Source organism: Ovis aries, chromosome 5, assembly GCF_016772045.2.
Source record: "Ovis aries strain OAR_USU_Benz2616 breed Rambouillet chromosome 5, ARS-UI_Ramb_v3.0, whole genome shotgun sequence".
Lineage (NCBI taxonomy): Eukaryota > Metazoa > Chordata > Mammalia > Artiodactyla > Bovidae > Ovis > Ovis aries.
The window spans coordinates 90,709,208-90,730,827 of NC_056058.1; the positions used below are offsets into that span (position 1 = coordinate 90,709,208).

General features: G+C 42.1%; 1 protein-coding gene and 2 long non-coding RNA genes across 10 annotated transcripts in view; 2 read left to right on the top strand and 1 right to left on the bottom strand.

The window, feature by feature from the left end:
* The window catches only part of LOC121819679 (uncharacterized), a 42,095-nt gene that overhangs the window by 1,644 nt on the left and 18,831 nt on the right, over nt 1-21,620 (top strand). The window lies entirely within an intron of this gene.
* LOC121819680 (uncharacterized) lies at nt 374-2,968 on the top strand. Its single transcript, XR_006060036.1, has 2 exons — nt 374-717; nt 1,511-2,968. It is a non-coding gene; the product is annotated as an uncharacterized LOC121819680 (long non-coding RNA).
* ARB2A (ARB2 cotranscriptional regulator A) overlaps nt 17,755-21,620 on the bottom strand; it is a 407,046-nt gene continuing 403,180 nt past the window's right edge. For 7 of the 8 annotated variants that reach the window (XM_060416002.1, XM_042250753.1, XM_042250755.1 and 4 more), the window contains one exon: nt 17,755-20,929. In XM_060416002.1, the coding sequence (XP_060271985.1) occupies nt 20,787-20,929 (143 nt within the window). In that variant the 3' untranslated portion in view covers nt 17,755-20,786. The remainder of the gene's footprint in view (nt 20,930-21,620) is intronic. The other variant, XM_042250751.2, reaches the window with a different exon arrangement.

The window sequence follows — 21,620 nt, forward strand, 5'->3', positions numbered from 1 at the left end:
TGTTTTTTGTTGTTGTTGTTATGAAATTCATTTTATTTTCTATAATAAATACCCTGCTTATTACTTTATTGCTCTTCGTTGTTTAAATGAACTTCTTTCAAGATTAAATTAGATCTAGTTTTTGTACTATCAGAAATAAGCAATTTTAGAGGTCTCCACTATTTTAAGAAACATTTAAAAATAATATTCATTCAAGCAATTTTAATCACCTTACACCTATTTGGGAGAAAAGTGTGTTTTCACCATATTTCACAGGGATAAATATGTATCCACTTTGCTTTCCTAGATCCTCTGCCTTGAACCACCATCAAAGGAGGCAGATAGTGTACAAATTATCCCATGTTGACAGATGTTTGTCACTTAGTAACTTCTTTCCAAGTTTTTTTCCCCTCCCCTAAGCCTTCTTTCCAGCATGCTTTGTTGTTTTAAAATATGCATGTCTCTCACTGGAATGCCAGTCACGAGTGCAAACTTTGTGTCCAACCTCCCACATGAAATGATCCTTTTAGAGGGAACTCGATATGTCTCAATCTGCACTTCACTCAAAGCCTCTGAGTACCGGCCACTCACTCACTGGTCCTGGCTCCAAAGTAACTCAGCAGAAACAAGTTTCCTACTAAAAAATCCCCTCGAATGTCTCCCAGGGAAGAAACATAGCTCCTATAATTAAAGGAGGCAACGGCCAGAGGGGGAATGCAGCCGGCAGCCAAAAAAAAAGTAAGAGTTTTATTTATTTGCTGATTGAACTTGTATTGTCATGAGCAGCAGGTTTATCCACACTGAAACTCCTGGAGGTGTGTGCCCAAGAGGGAGAGGTGGCGAGGAAGGGGAAGGGAGAGATGACATAGAGTGGGGAGAACGGAGTGAAGAGGACAGCTGGGGGAAAGGAAAGAACGATCTGTGGGACAATGTAGGGAAATTTCTTTGCACAGGCTTTGAGTAAAAACTTATAGTGAGAAATATTGGGGGGGCTCAGAGGAGATTAAGGGGTAATTATGGTAAATTCTTGAAAGCAGGGTATCATCAGGAGAAGGGGGACTCTCACTGCTTTCCCTAGAAAAGTAACGTGATAGCAGGAAAATTATTAGCTGTGCTGTGTGTGGCGGTTTCGGTATGTGGGGGGTGGAATTATGAAGAGAGGAACCAGAGAGGAGGGAAGAAGTTCCAGGACTCCAAACAGAGGTGTCAGGGAACCAGAAGCCCTCCACACTCCTGGGCAAAAGTTTGCCTAGGAGGTGTGGATGTGAAAGCTAGTCTAGAAGACATCATCTTTGCATCTTCTTTTTTAATTGGTTTCATCAATTGGCGCTCATTCTGGCCTCAGACCCGCTTCCAGGATGGTTCAGCCCCTGAGATGAAGAACACCTCCCAATCTCTTGGACCACCCCCCACAAGCTCCAAATCAGAAGGAGTACTCAGCCTGAGCAGCTCATTTCTATTAAAAAGGCAAAACTTGAGCACTGATGAAAAACAGATGATTTTTTTTTTCCTCCCTCTCTCTCTGAAACAGTTACTCTCTTCTACTGATGTGAAGTGACGTCAGCAAGGCCTGTCCTATCCCCTTGGAGAGAAGGGAGTGAGGAGGAGGGGATGGAAGGAGGGAGCTGGGAGAAAGAGCTAAAGAAAAAGAGAAAAAGCAAACCGGAGGAAGAGAGGACCGCACGGGAATGAGTCTTCTACACTCGGGGGGCCCCAGTTCCACCAACAGTGGGCAAAACAATGCTTGCGAAGCCGGGGTTGGTAGAACACCTTTCTCTCCTCTACCGCGATCTACATATTCTAACATATGGAAAGCTTACAGGCCCTGTGCACTTATAGAAGCCGATAATGCATTAGCTCTCAGCAATATTTACAGCACCACTTTTAATACACACCAGATGGTTCGCGACTGTGCCGCCCCAGCCAGCTCACTCCTCGATTTTACTCGGCGGCACTTTGTTGCAATTACGCTCCATGCTGAGACCAATTTTATTGGTGACCTATTTTTCATATTTTGTAGCATTTTATGTTAAAAAAAAAAAAAACACCTCCTCTCTGGCCTTTTTGTAAAGGGCAGCGCGCAGGAAGGGAGAGCTTAGGAGGACGGCGGGACTGTCTAGGTGGATATTAATATTTATCATGATGTTCCATACCTCGGGTTTAAGTGAGTCAACCGGATAGACATAAGTACTCCGGTCATTATGTTTGTTCACTCACCCCCCTGTTTGTCAGACCCCCACGGACTGTCTACACGGCGCGCTTGCCTCCGAGTCAATACATCCGACCATAAATATTGTATTCCATTAATTATCACGCCACTGGCTGATCCCGGGCGCCGGCGTCCTCGAGCGACGCAGGGCAAATGAGGACGCTTCCTGAGCAGATTTCTAGGCTGGGAACCCGCGGAAATTGCCGCAGAGCCTGGGAATTCCTAGAGCCCGAGCGCCCGGCTCGACTCGGGCTGGGCCCAGACCGGCTGCCTGGGGAGGGAGGCGGCTGCGGAGGCCCGACGCCGCCAGGAGCGCTCGGTACCTGTTATCTTGCCACGCAGAAGGCCACAGGGAGAATCCCATTTGGCACACCGGGAAAGGCTTTCAACTTTATCTCCTGTCATGTAAATATCCCCGAGTGCCCGACTGTGGACTTTGTTTTGCCCCGAACAATATAAATATCCTATTTGCTACCACGCAGGTGTGCGCTTCCTAGTCGAACTCTCTCTCTCTTTTTTTCTCCCTCGTTTATAGTAACTCTATATACCCACCCCATCCCCTGTTTTAAAGAAGAAGAAAAAAAATCACAGATGTTTACTTTATGGATATAACCTATACCATGGTTAGGCTGAGAATAATATGCCTCAACTCACAGTCATTTAGCAAATAATAGAGGCGTTCTGGATGCTTTCCAACGTTACACATGTACTTGGTCATAAAATGATACGTGAAAAAATTAACATCTGCTTTCCTAAAATAAAGTGTGCCAAGTAGCTTTTTATGAATGCGTTCCTCATTTTAAAAAGAAATATGGAGAGATAAACTGGCACCCAGATGTATAGCATATTTATAATGGTTTTCGGATTTAAAGGTAGTGTATTCATTGCACAAGGCATTTTAAAACTGATGGTTTAAAAAGCTACTTAACCCCAGACATCTTCGCATCCTGAAGAGTCTTTCACATTTTATTATTTAAAGAGGAATTTGTCATTGTGTATCAAGGCAGAACTACGGCAAGTCCGGGCACTGCAGCCTGAACTCAACAGAAATTCCAACTCGCCTTTTATTTACCTAATTTCTCAGCAAGGTTCCCAGGCCCTTAAGAAGGCAGAGCTGGAAAGTTTAGTTGGGCTCTTTTTTGTTGTTGTTTAATTCCACTATTAGGAAATGAGGCCTACCTTTGAATTATTTCATTAGGGTTTGGCCTTTTGGGGGAAGGGGTGGGAACCATAATCATTAGTGGCTTTTTATTATTTCTACAATAAATGGCTAGATTCTTTGTTGAATAAGCTGCTTGAATGTTTTGCAGATGTTCCACTTAGACCAAATCTGACCCCCTATTTCCTCCCAAATAAGTCGCTTAAACTCTCCCACTGCTCGGGAGCATACTCCCCCATCCTGGCAACTTTATAAGTGCGGGGCATATTCTTATGAAATTTCCACCTAACTGCACACACACATACATTTACACACACACGCACTCCCACCCACTGAGCCTCTGAGCGTGGCAGAGGGTAAGAGAAGATAAAAAAGAGAGAGAGAGAAACTGGTGGGGCGGAATGGGGTGGAGGAGGGAAGTCAGTACAGTGGTTACACCCTGCGCAGAGCGCGCCCGCCCTGGGCCCCTCACCCCTTCTTTGTGCCTCGGGTTTGAAACATGGGGGGTGGCCCCGGTCCGCGGGCCCCAAAGTGCCAGGAATCTTGATCTGCCCGGCGCCTGGGGCGTCGGCCTGGGGCCGGCCCCGCGGTCACCCTCCGCCACCCCACCCCGAGCATCCTTCCCGTGGCGGCCGCGCGTGGGTACCCGGGCCGAACAAAGGGCTCCGTGGGGCGCGGGGCGCGGGCGCCTGAGCGGCCGGAGCGCCGCGGGGAGGGCCGGCTTGCCCGGGGTGCCCAGGGGCTTCGGGACGTGCAAGGCGCGCCGGGCCGCGCTCCGCGCGCTGAGAAGTACTTGTCTGGCTCCGCGTTGGAGAAGCCGCACCTCTCATCTCTCCAGCTCTTACTTGAAAAAGCACTTGGAAGAAACTCGTGTGTGTGTGTGTGTGTGTGTGTGTGTGTGTGTGTGTGCGTGTGTGTGTGTGCGCGTGTGCGCGCGCGGGGAGGGCCGCAGGGTGGGCCGGGGCCAGGCGGCGAGGCTGAGGGGGGCCGGCTGTGTGGGTGGATGGGGAGGAGGTTTGGAGGCACAGCTCCTTTCTGAGTGACAGGACTCCTTTTCAAAGAGCTGAACGGCCAGGGGGGTTGGGGAGAAGCTCCTAAAATGAAGGGCAGAATTTTCAAGGTTTCTAAGAGTTCCTTCCCACCCCTTCCCTCTCCTTAAAGACAGAGATCTCTTTTTCCTTGTCTTTCCCTTTTTCTTTCTTTTTAAGGTGGGAAGTGCGCGTGCCAGCGTGTCTCACTGTGTTTCAGGAGGAGAAACAAAAAGATCCATTAGCTTAAAAAAAATCTTCTGGGGTTTGTAAAAAACTATTGAAACATTTTAACATGTTCTTGTGGATTCACTGACCAAAGTGGAATGGTCAAGCTCTCAGACTAAGGTCTTCAAAGATGTGAGGGTAAGAAAGTTTCCCCTCATCCCAATAACAAAACCCATCACGAGTTTACTTCTTCCTAGAAAAGAGTGTGTCCTTATTAGAACACTTCGAAGGTGTTGGATGCCTCTGAGAAATCAGGCTGGAAAAGTAAAGCTCATCATCACACACCCGCCAAGTTTTGCAGCCTGTCTGGATTTCCAACTTAACCTTAGAAACACGTTTATTATGTCCATTCTCAACCTCAGCTTTTTTTTTTTTTTAAAGTGTTGTTGAAGGACCATGCCTTAGAGAGGAGAAAAACCTTCTTAAAAAAAAAAAAAAGATTTAAACCCACAGTTCCAGTTGTTTGTTGTTGTTATCATGATTATGATGGTTATTATGTCATCCCTCCTTTTTGCACTTGATCTGATGAGAGAACTTTTTTAAAGAGTGTGAAATGAAGGACACAAAGACAGTATATCAATGAAAAGAAGAAAGTGGCCCTTTTAATGAGAACTAAAGAAAACCCAAATGTAGATGAAGTGTACCGTAAAAGCTGCTTCAAAGTCCATCTTAATTCCCTTGGGCTCAGCCATCACAAACATGTGATAATTGGGAGTTCTGCAGGGAGGTAAGGCGGCTGTGGGGTGGGGAGCCTACACACCACATTCCCTGCCCTCGAATTCCAAATATGTTTTAACCAAGAACTTGGAGACCTTATAGAACACAGATTTGGCTACTCAACTTTCAAATGCTATGTGCCCATTAGAATAATTTTTTTTTTCTTTTTGAGTGACTGGGCTCACAGAGGGAGCTTCATCCTTCACCCCACTTCACCCCCCAGCAGGTCAGAATATGCTGGGCCATATTCTAGGTTTTGACTATTATTTTGTGATCAACTCTGTTTAATTTTCTATTTATTTTCGGATCTCGGCCTTTCTGGATCACAGAAGTCCCCACAAACAACCCAGCAATAAATCTGAACAAAAATAAGACAGATTTCCTCATCGATGTGTAATAAAGTTAAAGGACATTGTTTTGCCAGACAAGCGCTAAGTAGAAAATAAATCTCAGGGTCTGGGGAAACAAAACGGAGCGCTGCTGGCATGTGTGTAAATTTACTTTTAAAAGCAATAAATCAATGTTAAATTAAACAGCTGGGTACCCTGTCTAGGAGAAGCTTCCGTGTTTAAGAAGACCTTGATGGGAGAAATGTGCTATTTAACTAGACACCAATAACAAAAAAAAAGTTAAATTTTTATTGTGATCTGAGGCAAGACTGGCCTGGGAACTTCTCTGAACTTCAGAGAGGAAAAGGGGAAGAGGAGGCAGTGTGAATTGTACCTACAATTTCCATCTTCAGATCTTTACATGTGTTTTGAGGCATAAGAAGACAAGGAGGTTTCATAGAAACATTTTAGATGCTTTGTAAATTGTTGCTTAAGCTCCTTACTGGCTTAGGTTTGTTAAGTGGGTTATGATTTTAGGGGATTTTTTTTCCTGTAAATACTATAACCTGTGGAGATGTTTTAATGAACATTTTGAGTATATTCTTATCTAGCGGTTCCTTGATTCTCAATATGGTGGTTTTGCACAGTAAATAGATTAGCAGAAAATAGAGAATTGCTATTTCATATCTACTATGCCATGCCTTTTTTCACAGAGACGCAAACCTGAGATTGGGGTAGCATTTAAAACTCATTTGGAATATTTTAATATTCATTTCCTAAGGTTTTTGTTTGGTTGGTTAGGTTTTTTTTTTTTTTTTTTTTTTTTACAAAACACTTCACTGGGAAAATTTGTATGTGTGGGGTGGGGGCAGGGGACAGAACAATAGAAAACCCAAGCTCTGCCTTCTGTATTCTCTGAATCAATGAGTTATTATAAAGACAATATTCAGTAGCAGGAAATTAGGAGTAGTTTAAGGCTAACGTGTATGTACATGGATTTCCCCCACCACCAATCTGTAAATGAAATTCCGGAAAGAACCAACAGAAGTACTTTAGAGAGCAGATATGAGATGAACCCCTTAGTCTTCTGAATTCAGACCGACTTAGTTTAAAGGAAAAATATGGCATTTTTGCCTATCCAGAAACCAGCGATTTTTTTCTTGATTTCCTTCACATCACAAATCTCAGAAGCTGTGTTTTGTTAGCTCAGTTCCACAGAATATTCATATAATTAGGTAATATCATTCAAACCCTTAAAGATGGGGAAAGTGCTGTTTTCACCCCTCAAGCTACAAACTAACAGGGCTATTTGGCAGCTTGCTGGCCACCTTTGGACTTTGCTTCAGCCAAAGGAGATATCAAAGACCTGGTTGCCTGGAGAAGAATAAGTTATATTATTTATATTTTGAAGGCAGCATCCAGTTTCCATGACCAGCCGTGCCTTGTTAAGGAAATCTGTGTCTCATGCCACTCAGAGATGGCTCGAATCGCCTGTCAGGAGACGTCTAGGCAGACTTGTAAACTCAGAATGACTTCTCAAATCCTGCTAGGATTTCTCAGCGATGTGCTTTCCTCTGCGCTGAAGCCCTGAGAGTCATGTCAGCCCAAGGTGAGCCTTTCAGGCACTGATCTTTGTCCCCATCCGGAGAGGAAGGTGCAGAATTAGCTAGCTGCGGCGCTGGTTTTAGAGGTGGGATGATGGAAACGGCAAGGCCGCTTGTTCTAATTAAAGACAATAAGCAACCCTGTGAGGAGCTGTCCTTTAGCCTTAGCTTGAGGCAGAAAGGGTCTGTCTCACCTCAGTAGTTAAGTCTGTGTGAGTTGGCTGGTGGGGCGAAGAGCAGAAACCCCGCAAGTAGCGCTGGGTTCAGGTGAGACAGGGCCAGTGGTTAAGTCGCAGCGAGTGCCTCTCAAGCCCCCCTTTACCTCCCAATTCCCTAGCTGCTCTGTGCTCTGTGCTTGACTTTGATTCTAACTTTGCTTGCTAGATGGCGCTCGGTGTCTCAGGACTTTGCATTTCAGAATTAAAGCAGCTTTTTAGCACCGTTGTTCTCAACTAGTTGTGGGCATTTGATTAGCACAGTGCTGGTAATGCTCTAACTGCCCTTGTTTCTGTCAGCCTTGTTCACTTTTTGATTAAGGTAGCACCCAGATGGGAGCTGCCCACCTTCATCTGTATAATAATAAAATTTAGTGCAACTCTGCACCTGAATTTAGGGCACATTTATGCCTCAATTACCAGTTCTGATGCATTTCAAAAAGCACTTGGGTAACTTTTCCTCCAGTAATCTGATTGAGGTTTTCAGGAAGAAGATAAATCAGCAGGTCCAGAGAGTTAGTTACAGCCTTTGAGGTTTACCACCAAGAGTTAACCTCCCGCTCCCACCACTAATACCTATTTCCATTTCAAGATGAGTCAAGCTAGTCTTAGGAAACTTACTGCTTTGATTTATCGTTATGGTATACCATGCATTGATTTTAAAGTATTATCATTTGTTTAAAGACCAAATACTAAATTTCAGGTCCATAAAGAAATATGTTTCAATATTAGTAATAAAAGCCACCATAAAGCTTGTGAAGGGTGATTTGTGGATTCTAAATGTATATTTATTTTAATCACGAGGTGATTCTTCTCAGATATTCAGAACACTTAAAAAAAAAACCCCTTTGTGTGGAAGCACAAAGAGACGGAATACCAACAGTTCTGTTTCTGATGGAAAAAAAATTAAGATGAGCCCAAAGGACCTGATACTGTTTTGTCGAATGAAGATGTCACTTTCACAGCACTCACTGTTCTCAAACCGTTGTGTGTCCCTCAAAGAAAAGGTTGCAGGTGAGGAAGGCAAATGGGGGGGGGGAACCCTCCATGTAGGTATTTTACAAACATTTTGACAAAAGAGAATGTAACTGGTTACTTGTCTTTTGGATTCAGAGAACTAATTTGTATAGAAATGTCCCATCTTCAGGAAAATCGGTAACACTCAGAGCTGGGTGGTTTGGAAACCTTTTGTCAAACCATGGCTGCTTTGGTGGAGAACCCGGCAAATCCTCTCTCTAGGTGTTAGGCTGAAACTAGCAGGCGCTGAAAACCTAAAGCGGAAAATTTACAACTTGATCAGCCCCAACCACAAACCAAAAAACTTGCTACTGGTGCAAACATACGTTCCAGATTAAGTTAGGCAAATGGCTCTCGTTTTCTCAGGGTTGAAAGTTGATCAGGAAAATTCAAAATTGAGTAAACTGTGCTTCCAGTGGATCACCGGATCCTCTAATGCTTATAAATCCCTCCCAACCACTTACCCAAGAGCTAATATATTTTATTACCTTCTTGAGAGCTTAGTTTACAATCTCTGGCAAATTTAATCCAATCAGGTTTTACTTTCCAGGAACACATATAGTTTTAAAAGTTGGGTAAGTTGAAAAACTAGGTGTATTCTCTTCTCTAATGTTAAACTGCTAGATAGCTAATGTGTAACTCAGTTGCTTTAATGCCTTTTCTATTTCTTCACATACACACTAACTTTAAAAAGCAGAAATTAAACTGTTGGATTTATTGGAAACTTTCTTTAAAGTTTTATTCATCAGAGGTGCAGGTGATTTTTTTTCACAGCATGAGACAAAATAAGAGAGTGTTACCCACACCTTTAATTATGTCAGGAAAGACTGAAATCATGCTTTTTTTTTTTTTTAATGGGTTAAGTGTATTTTGCAACCTTCCTGTGGTCATACAACCATCTCCCAGCTCAGTCATTTGATGACCAGCCTAGCTATTAAGATGCCAGGTAAGCTAGTTTAGAATTACCTCTGGATTCTCCAAGATGGCTGGCTCCCTAGGCAAGTTGCAGAAGACACACCTTGGGTCACTTCTTATCTCGGGATAGGAAGTCACTCCCTATTACCTACCTGAATTTGAATGATCATCCTGCAGATTTTAACTAATATTGTCATGTTGAAGTTTGGTAGTTATTGTTTACATGGCTCTCCTCCCCAGGGGGTCTTGGAAAGTGTTTAAGAGATTACTGATTTCCAAGAAATCAAACAAAGAAATCTGTTCTTTTATAACTTGTGAAACACACACTTTCCTTTAACTAAATAGTGTATATTTGACGTTGACAAATGCGCAAGAGACAGGAAACTTATTTTAAATGACTTTGAAGGAGAACAAATAAATAGGACAGAAGCAATCCTCTAGAAGAGTGGGATTGGAATTAAAGAAAAAGTTTGGAATGAGGTGGAAGGGGGTGGCCATCTATGCTGTAAAATGGTTTAAAGTTTCATCGAACACATACAGGTGGTGAGCAAACATCACTGGAGAACCTCCTTTCAGGGAGACCTAATCATTATCATTCAGTGTCTTGATTGTGATTTGTCTCCTTAAAAGGAGGTTTCTTGTACTTCTTTTCACCACGTTTTTCTCTGGCAAAGGTGGTCCTGAAATATCCACCCAGGTCTGGGAGTTTCTGATTTACTTAGACTAACCCAAAAAAGTCATTCTGAAACTGTGCCAAGAATACACTTTTCTTTTTAAAGTAAGAAATTCCTGATTAATAAATTAGGAATCTTAGCCACTCTGTCCCCAGGTCACAAGGAAAAATCTCCAGTCAAGGAAAGAAGTTCCCAAAAACCCAGACTGAGGGAACAAATTGTAGGCACCCAGGAGTTCAGTAACTGCTCTGTACTTCCCCCAAATCTCCACAAGTCCCCCAAACCAACAGAGGAAAGCCCCATGTCCTCCACACCTGATTCCCTTTCTTGTTACCGAACCTCGGTATGTAAGAATGAATTTACCCAAGGATGGAAGCTCAATTCAGAGAATAAGCTCTGGGAAAACATACCAACCAAAGACATTCAAACATTATCATGATATTTCAGTTGTAGTTTTACCACGGTGAGGTGGATCCTGGTCACGAATATTCGAATCTCTGAGTCACGATTATTCAACAGGTCCCCTTTGCTATCCTGCACACTTCAGCTGCCACGCTGCCTTTGCCTGTTTTCACAGGGTCATGCCGCTAGCGTAAAACAGCTCCCAGCGTGGCTGAGTTTCTCTTGCAGCACGGACTTGTCTTAGAGTTTGGACAAAATGACTCTTGAGACCACAAAATTGAGCAAACTATGAGAAAAAAAATTATCTTTGGGGATAACTTAGCAGTGACTTTGCACACTAAAAAGGGGGCAAACATTTTGTGCAAGCAGCGCTGTGTGAGAAAACAGACTAAATTGTTAACCTATGAAATATTTAATATTTGTATGTCTTAAGAGAGAGAACAATAGAGTTTTGAAGCTGACTTACCACTAAACTGAGGAATTCACAGAAAATTTTCATTGTAATATTGTGGCAAATAGAGGATCATTTTATCCTGAAACGTATTGTAATTCACGTTACTATACAAAGGCAGTTTTGTAATCAGTTTATCGAGGCTATTTTAGAGGAAAGAAACCCCCTACCGTAAGATACCAAAATCTTTCCCCTTTTCATTTTCCTGGCCCATTCTGATCAAGTTTGGATCAAGCTGATTTGAAACGATTTTTGTACAATCGGTATTTTAATAGAAATTTGGTTTTGGCTGTCTTGCCTACTCAGAATGGAATACTTTTGTCCTCAAAGTCGATTCAAGAGAGTAGATGATTAGAACAGGGTTCAGGAGGCAGGGAAGAGATTTCACTCAAAGTCCAACAAGTGAGGCAAGTTTCAGTAAAGGAAGGTGCAGTTGGAAATCTTTAAAAACTAGTCTTGAGCGTGCTGACTTATATGTTGCTAGGGAGATGACGCAATGAAAAGACATCAGCGGAAAGTGATCTTTATTGTACTTTGCTTAACCCTACGGTAAAACGGAGATCCAAACAGGGTAGACCTGGGGAAATTTGGATCTTGGAGTTGAGGTCTGGAAGTAGGAAAAGAGGTCGTGGTGGGTACTGAGCCAGGCGCGGCCCCTCTTTAGGGCTGTCAGATAAGTTTCTGGCAAGCTCTTTAGCACGCCGCGGACCGGGCGCCCGCTGCAGAGCCACCTGCTACCGGGCGGTAATGAACCAGCACCTGGGCGCACCCCGGGGAGACGGCTCTAGCCCCAGACAGAGCCGTGCGACCGAGGGCCCAGTGAGTCTGGACGTACAGCTCTCGGACCACAGGTCTCTCGTGGCTGAGATCACCAGCCCGAGGAGGATGAAGCTCATAGTACAGAGCTCTTAAAGCGGTGAGCCGGTACAGCTCTGGCCAGCTTAGAGGTGGTGGTGAAAAGTTGGTCAAAGTTGCGGCTAAGACTTCTACCACAAGCGACTGAGAGTGGCGCTGCTTTCATGATACAGTCGATGCAAATTCGGGGAGCAGGCAAATGGTGTGTCAACTCTGGGGCACTCTAGCTAACACCGGGCACGGAGCAAGCAAGCCTTTCCACACACGAACTGTAGACTTTTAAAACCCATTGTCGCTTTGGGCTCAGATCGTAAGATTTTGAGCCAGTTTCCTACGGTGAGGGGGTGGTCGGAGATAGGAATCAGGCGAGGGCTGGAACTTCGGGGTTCTGGAGGAGGGGAGCGGGAAGGGGGCCCGCTGGGTGCTGTCCATGGTGCTGGGAAGAACGCGGCTTCATTTCGCTTCTTTTTGCGGCACCCAAACCGAGCTCAGGTGTGGGAAAAAATAAAAAAGAGAGAGAGAGAGACGGAGAAACCGAAAACTTCAGCGGTTGAGATTTTTTTTTTCTTCCCATGAATGCGGAAAATACGCATAATGATGTATAACTTAAACAGCTCTCTACGAGAGTTCTACCCTATTTCTCTGCACAGCTGAGTCAGCAGCGGTAACTGGTCATTACAAGACGGTTTCCTCCTTAAAGTGTTCCAATTTTTCAAAGTAATGTAATTATCAATTACTGACATACAAAGTAAAGAGGAAGGAGGAAAGAAGAAAGGGTGATTTGAGACTTTAAACATATCCAAAGGCACTTAGCTATTTTCAGGTTTGATACCATGTATTAATACAACAGCATGACTTAGCCCATTAGATAATATGAGCTTACTGAGAAATTATTTTTAAAAATACCATATATTTAAATAATTCTCTAAACTTCATGCTAGCCAAATACTGCAGTTATGCTTTTTGTTAGCAAGAATAAAAGAAGTGGTTTATGCATCGTTGTGGGGGTGTGTGTGAATCTGAAATGGCTGATTTCACTTTAAGCTTCAAAATGGTATTATAATAACTGCATTCTCTTAAAACAAATTAGGTTTCTTAAAAGACAGGTGTCCAGAAAGAAAGCAATATACAAATAGAAAGTATTTCAAAATTAGAATAAAGAACTAAATAGAAACATTGCTTATCTAGGAAGCAAAGCACACTTCAAGAAAGAGAGAAAAAAACATATATAGGTTTTACATATGTGTAAAATACATGTTTTTTACAAAAAGTTTGTGTGTGTAACGTGTGTGTGAAACTATGTGATGAAATTTCAGGTAGAATATTAACTATGTTTGGTCAAACCAGAAATGTGAAAAACATGGCTAATTGTGTTAACATGAAAAATGTTAGCCTTAGCAACTTGAATCCATGTGACAATGAAGAAGGGACAAGAATTCAAACAGCTGACACAATGATCAGCAGCAACTGACAGCATCTCATTTGATATTTGATATCAAGCACGAGATCAATATTTGTGAGATCAATGCAATTTTAATGGTTTTCTTTTGAAACTGTATGAAAGCCAAATTGTGACACTCCGTGTGCTAGGGTTATTTTTAGAGATGGCTATTCCAGGGGATGATATTAAGTAATTTACTGAGGCAAAGCAAAAAAAAAAAAAAAAAAAAAGGCAAAAGCAACGCCCCCCCTCCCTCCCCGGCCCCAAAATCTCCAAACCAAAACCACCACAACAAACCATCAATATTTCTTCAGTTGATAAATCCTGATTATCAGTACCCAGAGAAGGTAGGCACATTCATTGGAAAAAAGCCATGTAATTATAGTTAAAGAAGAAAACAACCCTTTGGGAAACTCTTTGGAGGTACCTGAAGATGAACTGAATCAGAGGTACCTTTTTCAGGCACAATGGGATTAGGTTGTACTTGAGCAAAAAGAAATGAAAATGATAAAAAGAGAAAAGCTAGCCCTTTCAGCTATAGGGGCAAGCGCTCCATGTGTGGAATTCTGTGTGAAGTAACAGATTTTTCTGTGTCCTAGGCAGAAGAGAAAACTGAGACCCCTATCTGAAACTCATCGTAAGGTCCCACAAAGGTCACATGGAGGGAAAAAAAAGTAATTAAGTATACACATTGTCTATTATTTTCCTTATGTTTATACATTAAAAATAAAATGCAAATTGATCTCAGAGGCACATAGGTCCCCAACCTATAAATCTTTAAATGGTAATTGAGAAGGGTTCTACTCTCTATTTTTCAGTCTTTACTGCTTAGTCAGACAGCAATGTTAACTCATTTGCTTACCAGCTCATTCTGACAAAAAAAGCTAAACTTTTTTTACAGATTCAGTTTTGAGGAATTTTCACGCAGAGGAATCTAAGACAAACAGCAGTTTCTGGGGAGGTAGATGAAGGGTGGTGCAGAGAGAGTATTTTGGAAAGGCAGTAACAAGGTGAGATGTGGTGTGCTCCTGATAAGCAGATGTTTTAAGTTTTTGCACTAAAAAAGAAGAGTTTTCCACTTGTAATTCAACTTTAATCAAGAACTTAGGAGAGACTGGTTTCTTTTTTGCTTGAAATAATGGGACACTTTGGGAAATTTTAGATGCCTGACCTAAAGACTTCTCCTCCCTTTCCAAGACAGAGAATAAAATACTTCAAAACCATGCAATTCTTAGAATTTTTAGCTCAATGTTTCTCTTTTGCTAATGTTTTTCTTGACGAAAGTAAATTACATGATAAAGAAATTGTGAATTTATTATTACTAACAGGTCACTTTTTAAAAAGGCATTGTATTATATGCTTTTAAGTGAAATACAGACCTAGTCCTTTTGCAATAGAATTAAATCATACACCTAGTATACTCCTTAAAAGCCTAGGTAAAAGCATATTTTCCAGGATTTTGAATAACTCCATAACAAACAGTCACTCTCTGCATGTGTCTCTGTATTGTATTTTATTTCAAGTCTGGCTGATTGCCTATAAACTAAAGACACCAATGGTTTATATCAACTCTTCTTTAATGAAATAAAGCCAACCTTAAACACTTACACACAATTTACAGATGCAAATGAACTTGAGGTATTCAAAAATGTTTATTACAATGTCTTGCAGAATTTCAACATGAAAAATTTATTTAAGAGAAAGTAAATTTACAAACAATCCTCGTGACCAACATATATGGAATACCTACTAGGTTACTTGCACTGAAGAGACATACACATACTGTATATGTTGTCTGTCCTGGTGGAATGGCCATATATACCCCATGGATGGATATGTACATGTATGTGTGTACACATACACACAGACATATATGCATATATACATATTTTTCTGTTAGGTCTTAAAAAGACCCTGAGTATTTCAAAAAAGGAAATGAACTTTCTGTTCAATTGCAGTTAATTTGGACTTCAATTTGGCTCATCATAATTTGACCAATAATTTTTACCTGATAGCATGAAGGGCAATACTTAGAATTTATAAGTTTAGTGTTCCAAAAATGCTGCTCTTCTTAAGCCACTTTGAAGTAATGCTAGTCAGTTTAAGATCCAGATCTACATGTTAATCTCTAGTTTTGCCTTCAAACAGAATTCAGTTACAAAGAACTTGGAAAGATTTTGAATCTATTCAGGAGGGGAAAACTCTTTAATTTTCTGAGGAGTAAAAACTCCCCAAGAAACTTCATATAGCTTCTTAGATTTTGCTTAGCATACGTGATAAAACATTGATTGTTGCAGTTTGGTGACCCATGAAATTTGGGGGTTAGTTTTCTCTTCAGACCAGAGCATATAATTATGCAAATAAAGAGCTGTCACTGATCTAGTGAAATACTCACAAACACATGCACTCTGAAATTGGACAGAAAAGTGAAAATGGTTGGTGATGTGATGGTGCCATGGTTTGTTTTCCTGCCAAGTTTCTATCCAAGTTCATTATTCAAATTGTAAACTTTAAAAAGAGACATATCATTCGTGGGGGTGTTGGTTGTCTTTTCATTTCAGATTCTTTGTATTGGTACTGCAGGCTGGCTACAAAGTACAGTTCAACATTATTTTACCTATGACAGTCTCCCATATTGCCCGATGCATTAGCCAAGGAAGAAAAAGTGGAATGATCTGGAAAGAAAAATGCAGGGCCTCTCTAGATTTCTCTCTAGAAACATGTTTCATGTCTGTTTCAAATAGAACTCAACAGTACAAAGCATATAGTGAAAGGTTTTTTTTTTCTTTTTTTTAAAACAAATCTCAAGGCAAAGGACTGGGAAAAGTTGCCTGGAAGGCCTCATGGATTAAGTCAAATTTCCATTTTCAAGCTTTTTTCCATTCAAAGGGAAAAGGCTGGTCACTGCATGATATCCACTTAATGGTCAAACTTTCAGGACGATTTTCTCCTATCTAGCAATTAAAGCCCACTACATAGTATTTGGTGACTTTAACCTTTAAGGTTCATTTATAATTACCACTCCTCTAAAACCTTTGTGCTCAGAATTAACAGGAGTTCTTGAATGTAACCATGCTCTTTGGCATCAAGGTCTCCCAATTCCAGAGCTGCCATTGCGCAGGCTGTTGCATAATTTCAGATGTCACAGAGAGCTCCACTGATGAAATCCGAGAAGGCTCATGTCAGACCACTGACTGCTAAAGACATCACTACATGAAAGATCAGTGGTGTGAAACTTTAAAAACATCGATCCAAACGAATCAATTAAATCAACATTCATCCCTCCTAAGTGTGAGGTTTAAAACTATCATTGTTGCCTTTTTTTTTTAACCCTACATAGATTTTGAGATAAACGCTGGAATGCTTTGATGGTTACTTCTATTCTCGAATCTCTGTTAATCGACTTTGTGCTATTTTCCTCTTTTCAACATCTTCCACTTGGTGTACATTCTTTACTTTTAGTACAGTGCATGACAGTTGCAGTGCTCTAAATCTAAAACCGCCTAACAAAGCTGACGCTTTAGGTAGGGCAGCTTTAAGCTCTGTGAAGTGTTGATTAAAAACCCTTTCCCAGACTCAAACTGATCTTTTTGGAGATTAATAGAATATTAGATAAAAGGAAGACGAACAATTCAAGAGACTCCCACTCAGTCACACTATACAAGGAAGGAAGGAAGGAAAGTATTCAATTTTTGAAAGGGGGTACCTCCTGGAGTCTTTTATTTTATATTATTATACCTCCTAATAAGTAATCATGAAATAACTACCACTATTATCCTTTTTTGCCACCCATATTTCAAAAATGAGACTATCTTACATTTATTTAAAGACTTTTAATTTTTTCTCTATAGAGGCATAGGCAAAGTTTTTGAGAAAATTTTAGACTTTCCATAATAGTAATCTTTCTGAAATGAACTAAGATTACAGACACCGAAAGGAACCTGTCAGTTTATAGTTATAATCTATGATTACAAGGGGAGTGTCTGGATTGGAACCCCACCCCCCCACCCAGGTAGTCCAGAGAAAAATGAAACATTCTAATTTATTAGCACTGATAATACAGGAAACATTATTTTGTTATCCACACTCCCTCAAAGGAGTTACAGGTTTTAAAGAAGGAAAAGCTGTGAAATACGTGTAAACAAGATATTTTTAGATTAGAGGTAATACATCCAGGATCTATATAGGGATTTGGGAGCAATTTAATCTCAGCAGACTCCTTCTGGAAAACACATTTGTTTACCATATATAGTAAAGTATATTTTATAAAATGATAGTTTAACAACAGGTTCTAATTTCCTTGTAGCTAAGGAGATATTTCAGGTCTTAAAAACATTAGCTTTGTGAAAGTTCCAACCTAAAGAGTGACTCAACTGAAGTTATTACTTTACAGCAATAATAGTAATAATAAGCAGCTATAAGGTTTAAAATATTGATAAATGCTGTCTCATCATTCTTTTTAAATTTCTGCTTTTATTGACCTCTATGTGTGACAAAATGAACTTCTGAACAAGAATAACACATCACTGAATATTGGGAAATTTGTTTTTTATTTTAAAATAGTAAACAGAAATATATCATATATAGGAAACTCCTGTGCTTTAATTTTCTTTTGGTATAAACAATAATGTAATCCAAGTTGAAGCACAAGGTAGAAACTTGAGAAAAGAACAATTATTACAAGTACATCTCCTCCTTCCCCATTCAAATATCCATGAAAACCTTTAATGGCTATATGGTTCTGTACCATTAGAAAGCTCCAAAGCCAGGATCTGGCTTTTAAGTTTTAACAGGACTATTCTGAACCTTAGATTTATCAGCAACTCCTGGCTTCCCATTACACTTCCTCTAAGAACTCACTATACAATTAAAAAAAGAAAGATAAAAGCCCACTGCCAAACTTTAAACCTCTACTCTGCTGAAAACTTGTCTAAAGAAATCAGAATGGGAGATCAGAGCAGAAACTTTGTTAACCCTTATCTCGTTCAAGCAGGCGGGCTACTACCAACTAACTGTTGTTATTCTGGGAAAATTGAGGTGAATATAATAGTATTATACTTATACTAAGAAACCTATAATCAACAGGTTATAAAAAATTCCACATTACAAGGAATCTTACCAATAATCAGCTGGAGGTCTAGGGTGGGTTGCTTAGCTCTCTCCCGGTGGCAACAGCTTAGATCCACAAGTAGAAACTGTATTTACACAACTTAAGTTTGCAAATAGCTCTCTATAGATAGTTAAATAAGGCCTAACAACACAGTAGTTTCAAAGGCAATTTAAACAGTGATTTACTCCAGTTACCAGTAAAGGTTTTTAAAGAGAGAGGTGAGAAAACTGAAGAGAAGGAATGGGAGTGATTTGGTTTGTAACCCGAGCGTATTTGCTCTAATTCAGGTGGAGAAGCTTCACAAACTGACTACTGTACAAGTGCTGATTAAAAAAAAAAAAACAAACAATAAAATTAGTTCCCTGTGAACATTTTCAGATACTGAAAACACCACACAATTTGTAACACTTTGAAAAATACATACAGTCCGTATCAATTCTCAAAGCCTGTCTGTGGAAGGTACCATTAATTAACACAGTTCACCATTACTTCCAAAGCAGAAAAAGATTGCAGACCAACATGCTTGACATTGTTGGAATTATACATCTCAAGGACTTGGATAAAATGATGTTTTGAGTTTTCCACCTATGTTGTTTCTGCTAAAATAATATCAAAAGATATTCATATAAGACTACTGAAGAAAGATCACCTTAACTTAGCATCATTACAATTATGAGAACTAATTAAAGCACTTGTGTACCAAACACAGATACTATCAGTTTTAAAACTTGCTGAAATCGATTCATAATATAAAAACAATGAGGTTTTTTTTTTTTTTTTAAGTTATTCTTCTGAGGAGTCAGACAGTCCTAAGTCATTTTGGGTACATTTTATCATGTCCTCAAATAAGGCAGGCATATTGTTGCATATCTTTAAAAAAGGATGGAAAAATATTAAATTCAGATCCTCACTTATTCGAAACAGAATCTTCTCTAGGTAATTAAATTCTACAAGCAATTAAAAAATTGATAATGTTAAGATTTAACATGTGAATTTAAAAGTCAGCAAAGTCTTAACTTATTTTTTTTTACCTTATACTTCACAGTGTTGTTGGCCAGATCTTAGCTGGACTAAAAAACTTAACTGTTGAAACTGTAGGGCAAAACCTTAAAGAGGAGGACTACTACGAATTATACCATTAGGTTGGGAGGAGAAAAGTCTTTCATACTGTTGGAGCAGAAAACTAAAATGAATCATCTTAGCTCCACTAAGTCTTTCAGAAGGAAAAGGTTCAAGAGCACACAAGTTCATTTTCCTGATGAGGATAAAAAATTATCTCCCTAAAAAAGGCCTAACAACCCCCCACCCCCAAAGCTCAGAACATAATCCAGTTAGGATTAACAACAAGAACAACAAACTTCCTCTACATTAAGATTTAAACAAGACTTAACGATGCTATCTAAATTGCAATGCTACCCAATACACACTGTGTATTTTAGAAAGTAAATTCTAATGATGAAGTTGGAAATTGCACTGAAAATGAAACCTTTCACCCATATACTTAAACGATTTGCTCATCGTTATGCACTGGTTTAAACACTCTCTTCTGCAATCAGAGACCTGTGTAAAGTCTCATATTCAACTGGCAAGGATTTTCCGCCATAACGTGGATTCGGTACTTTATCCTTTTGTTTTTTAGGGTGTGTGTGTGTGTGTACTTCTGGTCTCAAAAATAGGATTGTTAGGGAGCGCACAAGTTGCCCTCCCCAAACTACACAGTACATCACCGCATGCATGTTCTGAATTTGAACTTGGCTTTGGTTTTGGATAGGGAACTGTATAACTTCTTTAAAAAAAAAAAAAAAAGACTTAAGAAGTCCTTAGGGAAAATTCTATTGAAAATGGGAGTTTTTAAGTCTAGAATAAAAAGTTTGCTTGGGTTCGGAGAGAGAAAAAAGAAGATTCTATTGAAAATGGGAGTTTTAAGTCTAGAATAAAAAGTTTGCTTGGGTTCGGAGAGAAAAATGGACACGATTCTGGGTAAAGTGTATGTGTGGCGGAGGTGGGGGGCGGGGGCCGTGGGAGCGGCGCGGAGACGGCGGGCGGTAGGACCGCGCGGACGCCGCTCGTCCCGCAGCGCCAGCGCGGGCTCCGTCGGGATCGTCTGGGGCGCGCGGGCCGCGCCGGGCAAGGCGCCGTCAGCCTCGGTCGGCGCGGAGCCGCGGGCTCGGCCCGCAGGAAGCGCCGGCGCGACCGGTGCACCCGGATTGCTTTGACAGTTGCACTCATCTAGAAATAATGCCGAACGCCGTTTAGCTGTGTCTCTATATATATATCACGGCCCTGTGGCCCGAGGGGGAAAACAATCTAATGAGGGGCTGGGAGTCGGCTCGCCGGGCCCGGCGGGGGGTGTGTGTTGGTCTGTGTGTGGAGGGGTGAGGCGGGGGACGCCGGCTCCGGGGGCGCTTCCTCGCCCCCCCGCCCCCCTCCGCGTCCTCGCTCTCGCTCTCCTCTTACAGCTCTTCGTGCTTTATTCGGTGCGAGCGCCGCGTCAGAGCCGGCTTGGGGGAGCTGCTCTTGGCCTCGGAGGCTTCGGTGAAGAATTTGAAAATAGACGGGAAGCTCTTCCAGGAAGTGAGCTCGTGGCGGTCGGTGCCTGAAAAAACGCAGACAGGGGAAGGGGTAGGGGGGTTACGCGGTGGCCTCGCGCGCCGCCGGCGCGGGAGGAGGGGCGGGGGGACACGGGGCCGCCGATCGTCGGTCCCGGAGGCCGCGGCCTCCCCGGCACCGCCCCGCCCCCGCCCCTCCGCGGCCTGCGACCCCCTGGGGCCGACCCCTGGGGACCACCCCTGTACCTGAGGGCTCACGTGGCACCCCCCGCCCCGGGGGGAGGCTCGCAGGCCGACTCCGCGGCTCCCGGGCCCGCGACCCCGGGACTCCGCCGTCGCGGGCCGGAGGCCCCCCAGCACGTCCACCGCCCCCCCCCCCGCCCCCCGATGCGCGGCCGCGGCCCGTTAGTCTCCCAGCGGTCGCCCGAGGCGCGGCCTCAGCCCCCTGCGGGCCAATCGAGGCGCGGGGCGGGGAAGGGCCACTCCCTCTCCCGCCGGGGAAAACCACCCACCGCCCCCAGGCTCGGCGCGCGCGGGGATTGGTCTCCCCGGCGCGGCTCGGCGTCCCGGCCGCTGCCGCACCCACCGCGGAGCACTCACGGTTCTTTGCTTCCCGAGAGAAGGAAACACGTCCGAATTTAGTGTCCCAGCAGTTTACGTTTTTGTTGTTGTTGTTGTTGTTTTTTAACAGATCTTAGGGGACAGTTTTACAGAAGCTAAACAAAACCCTCCAGTGTT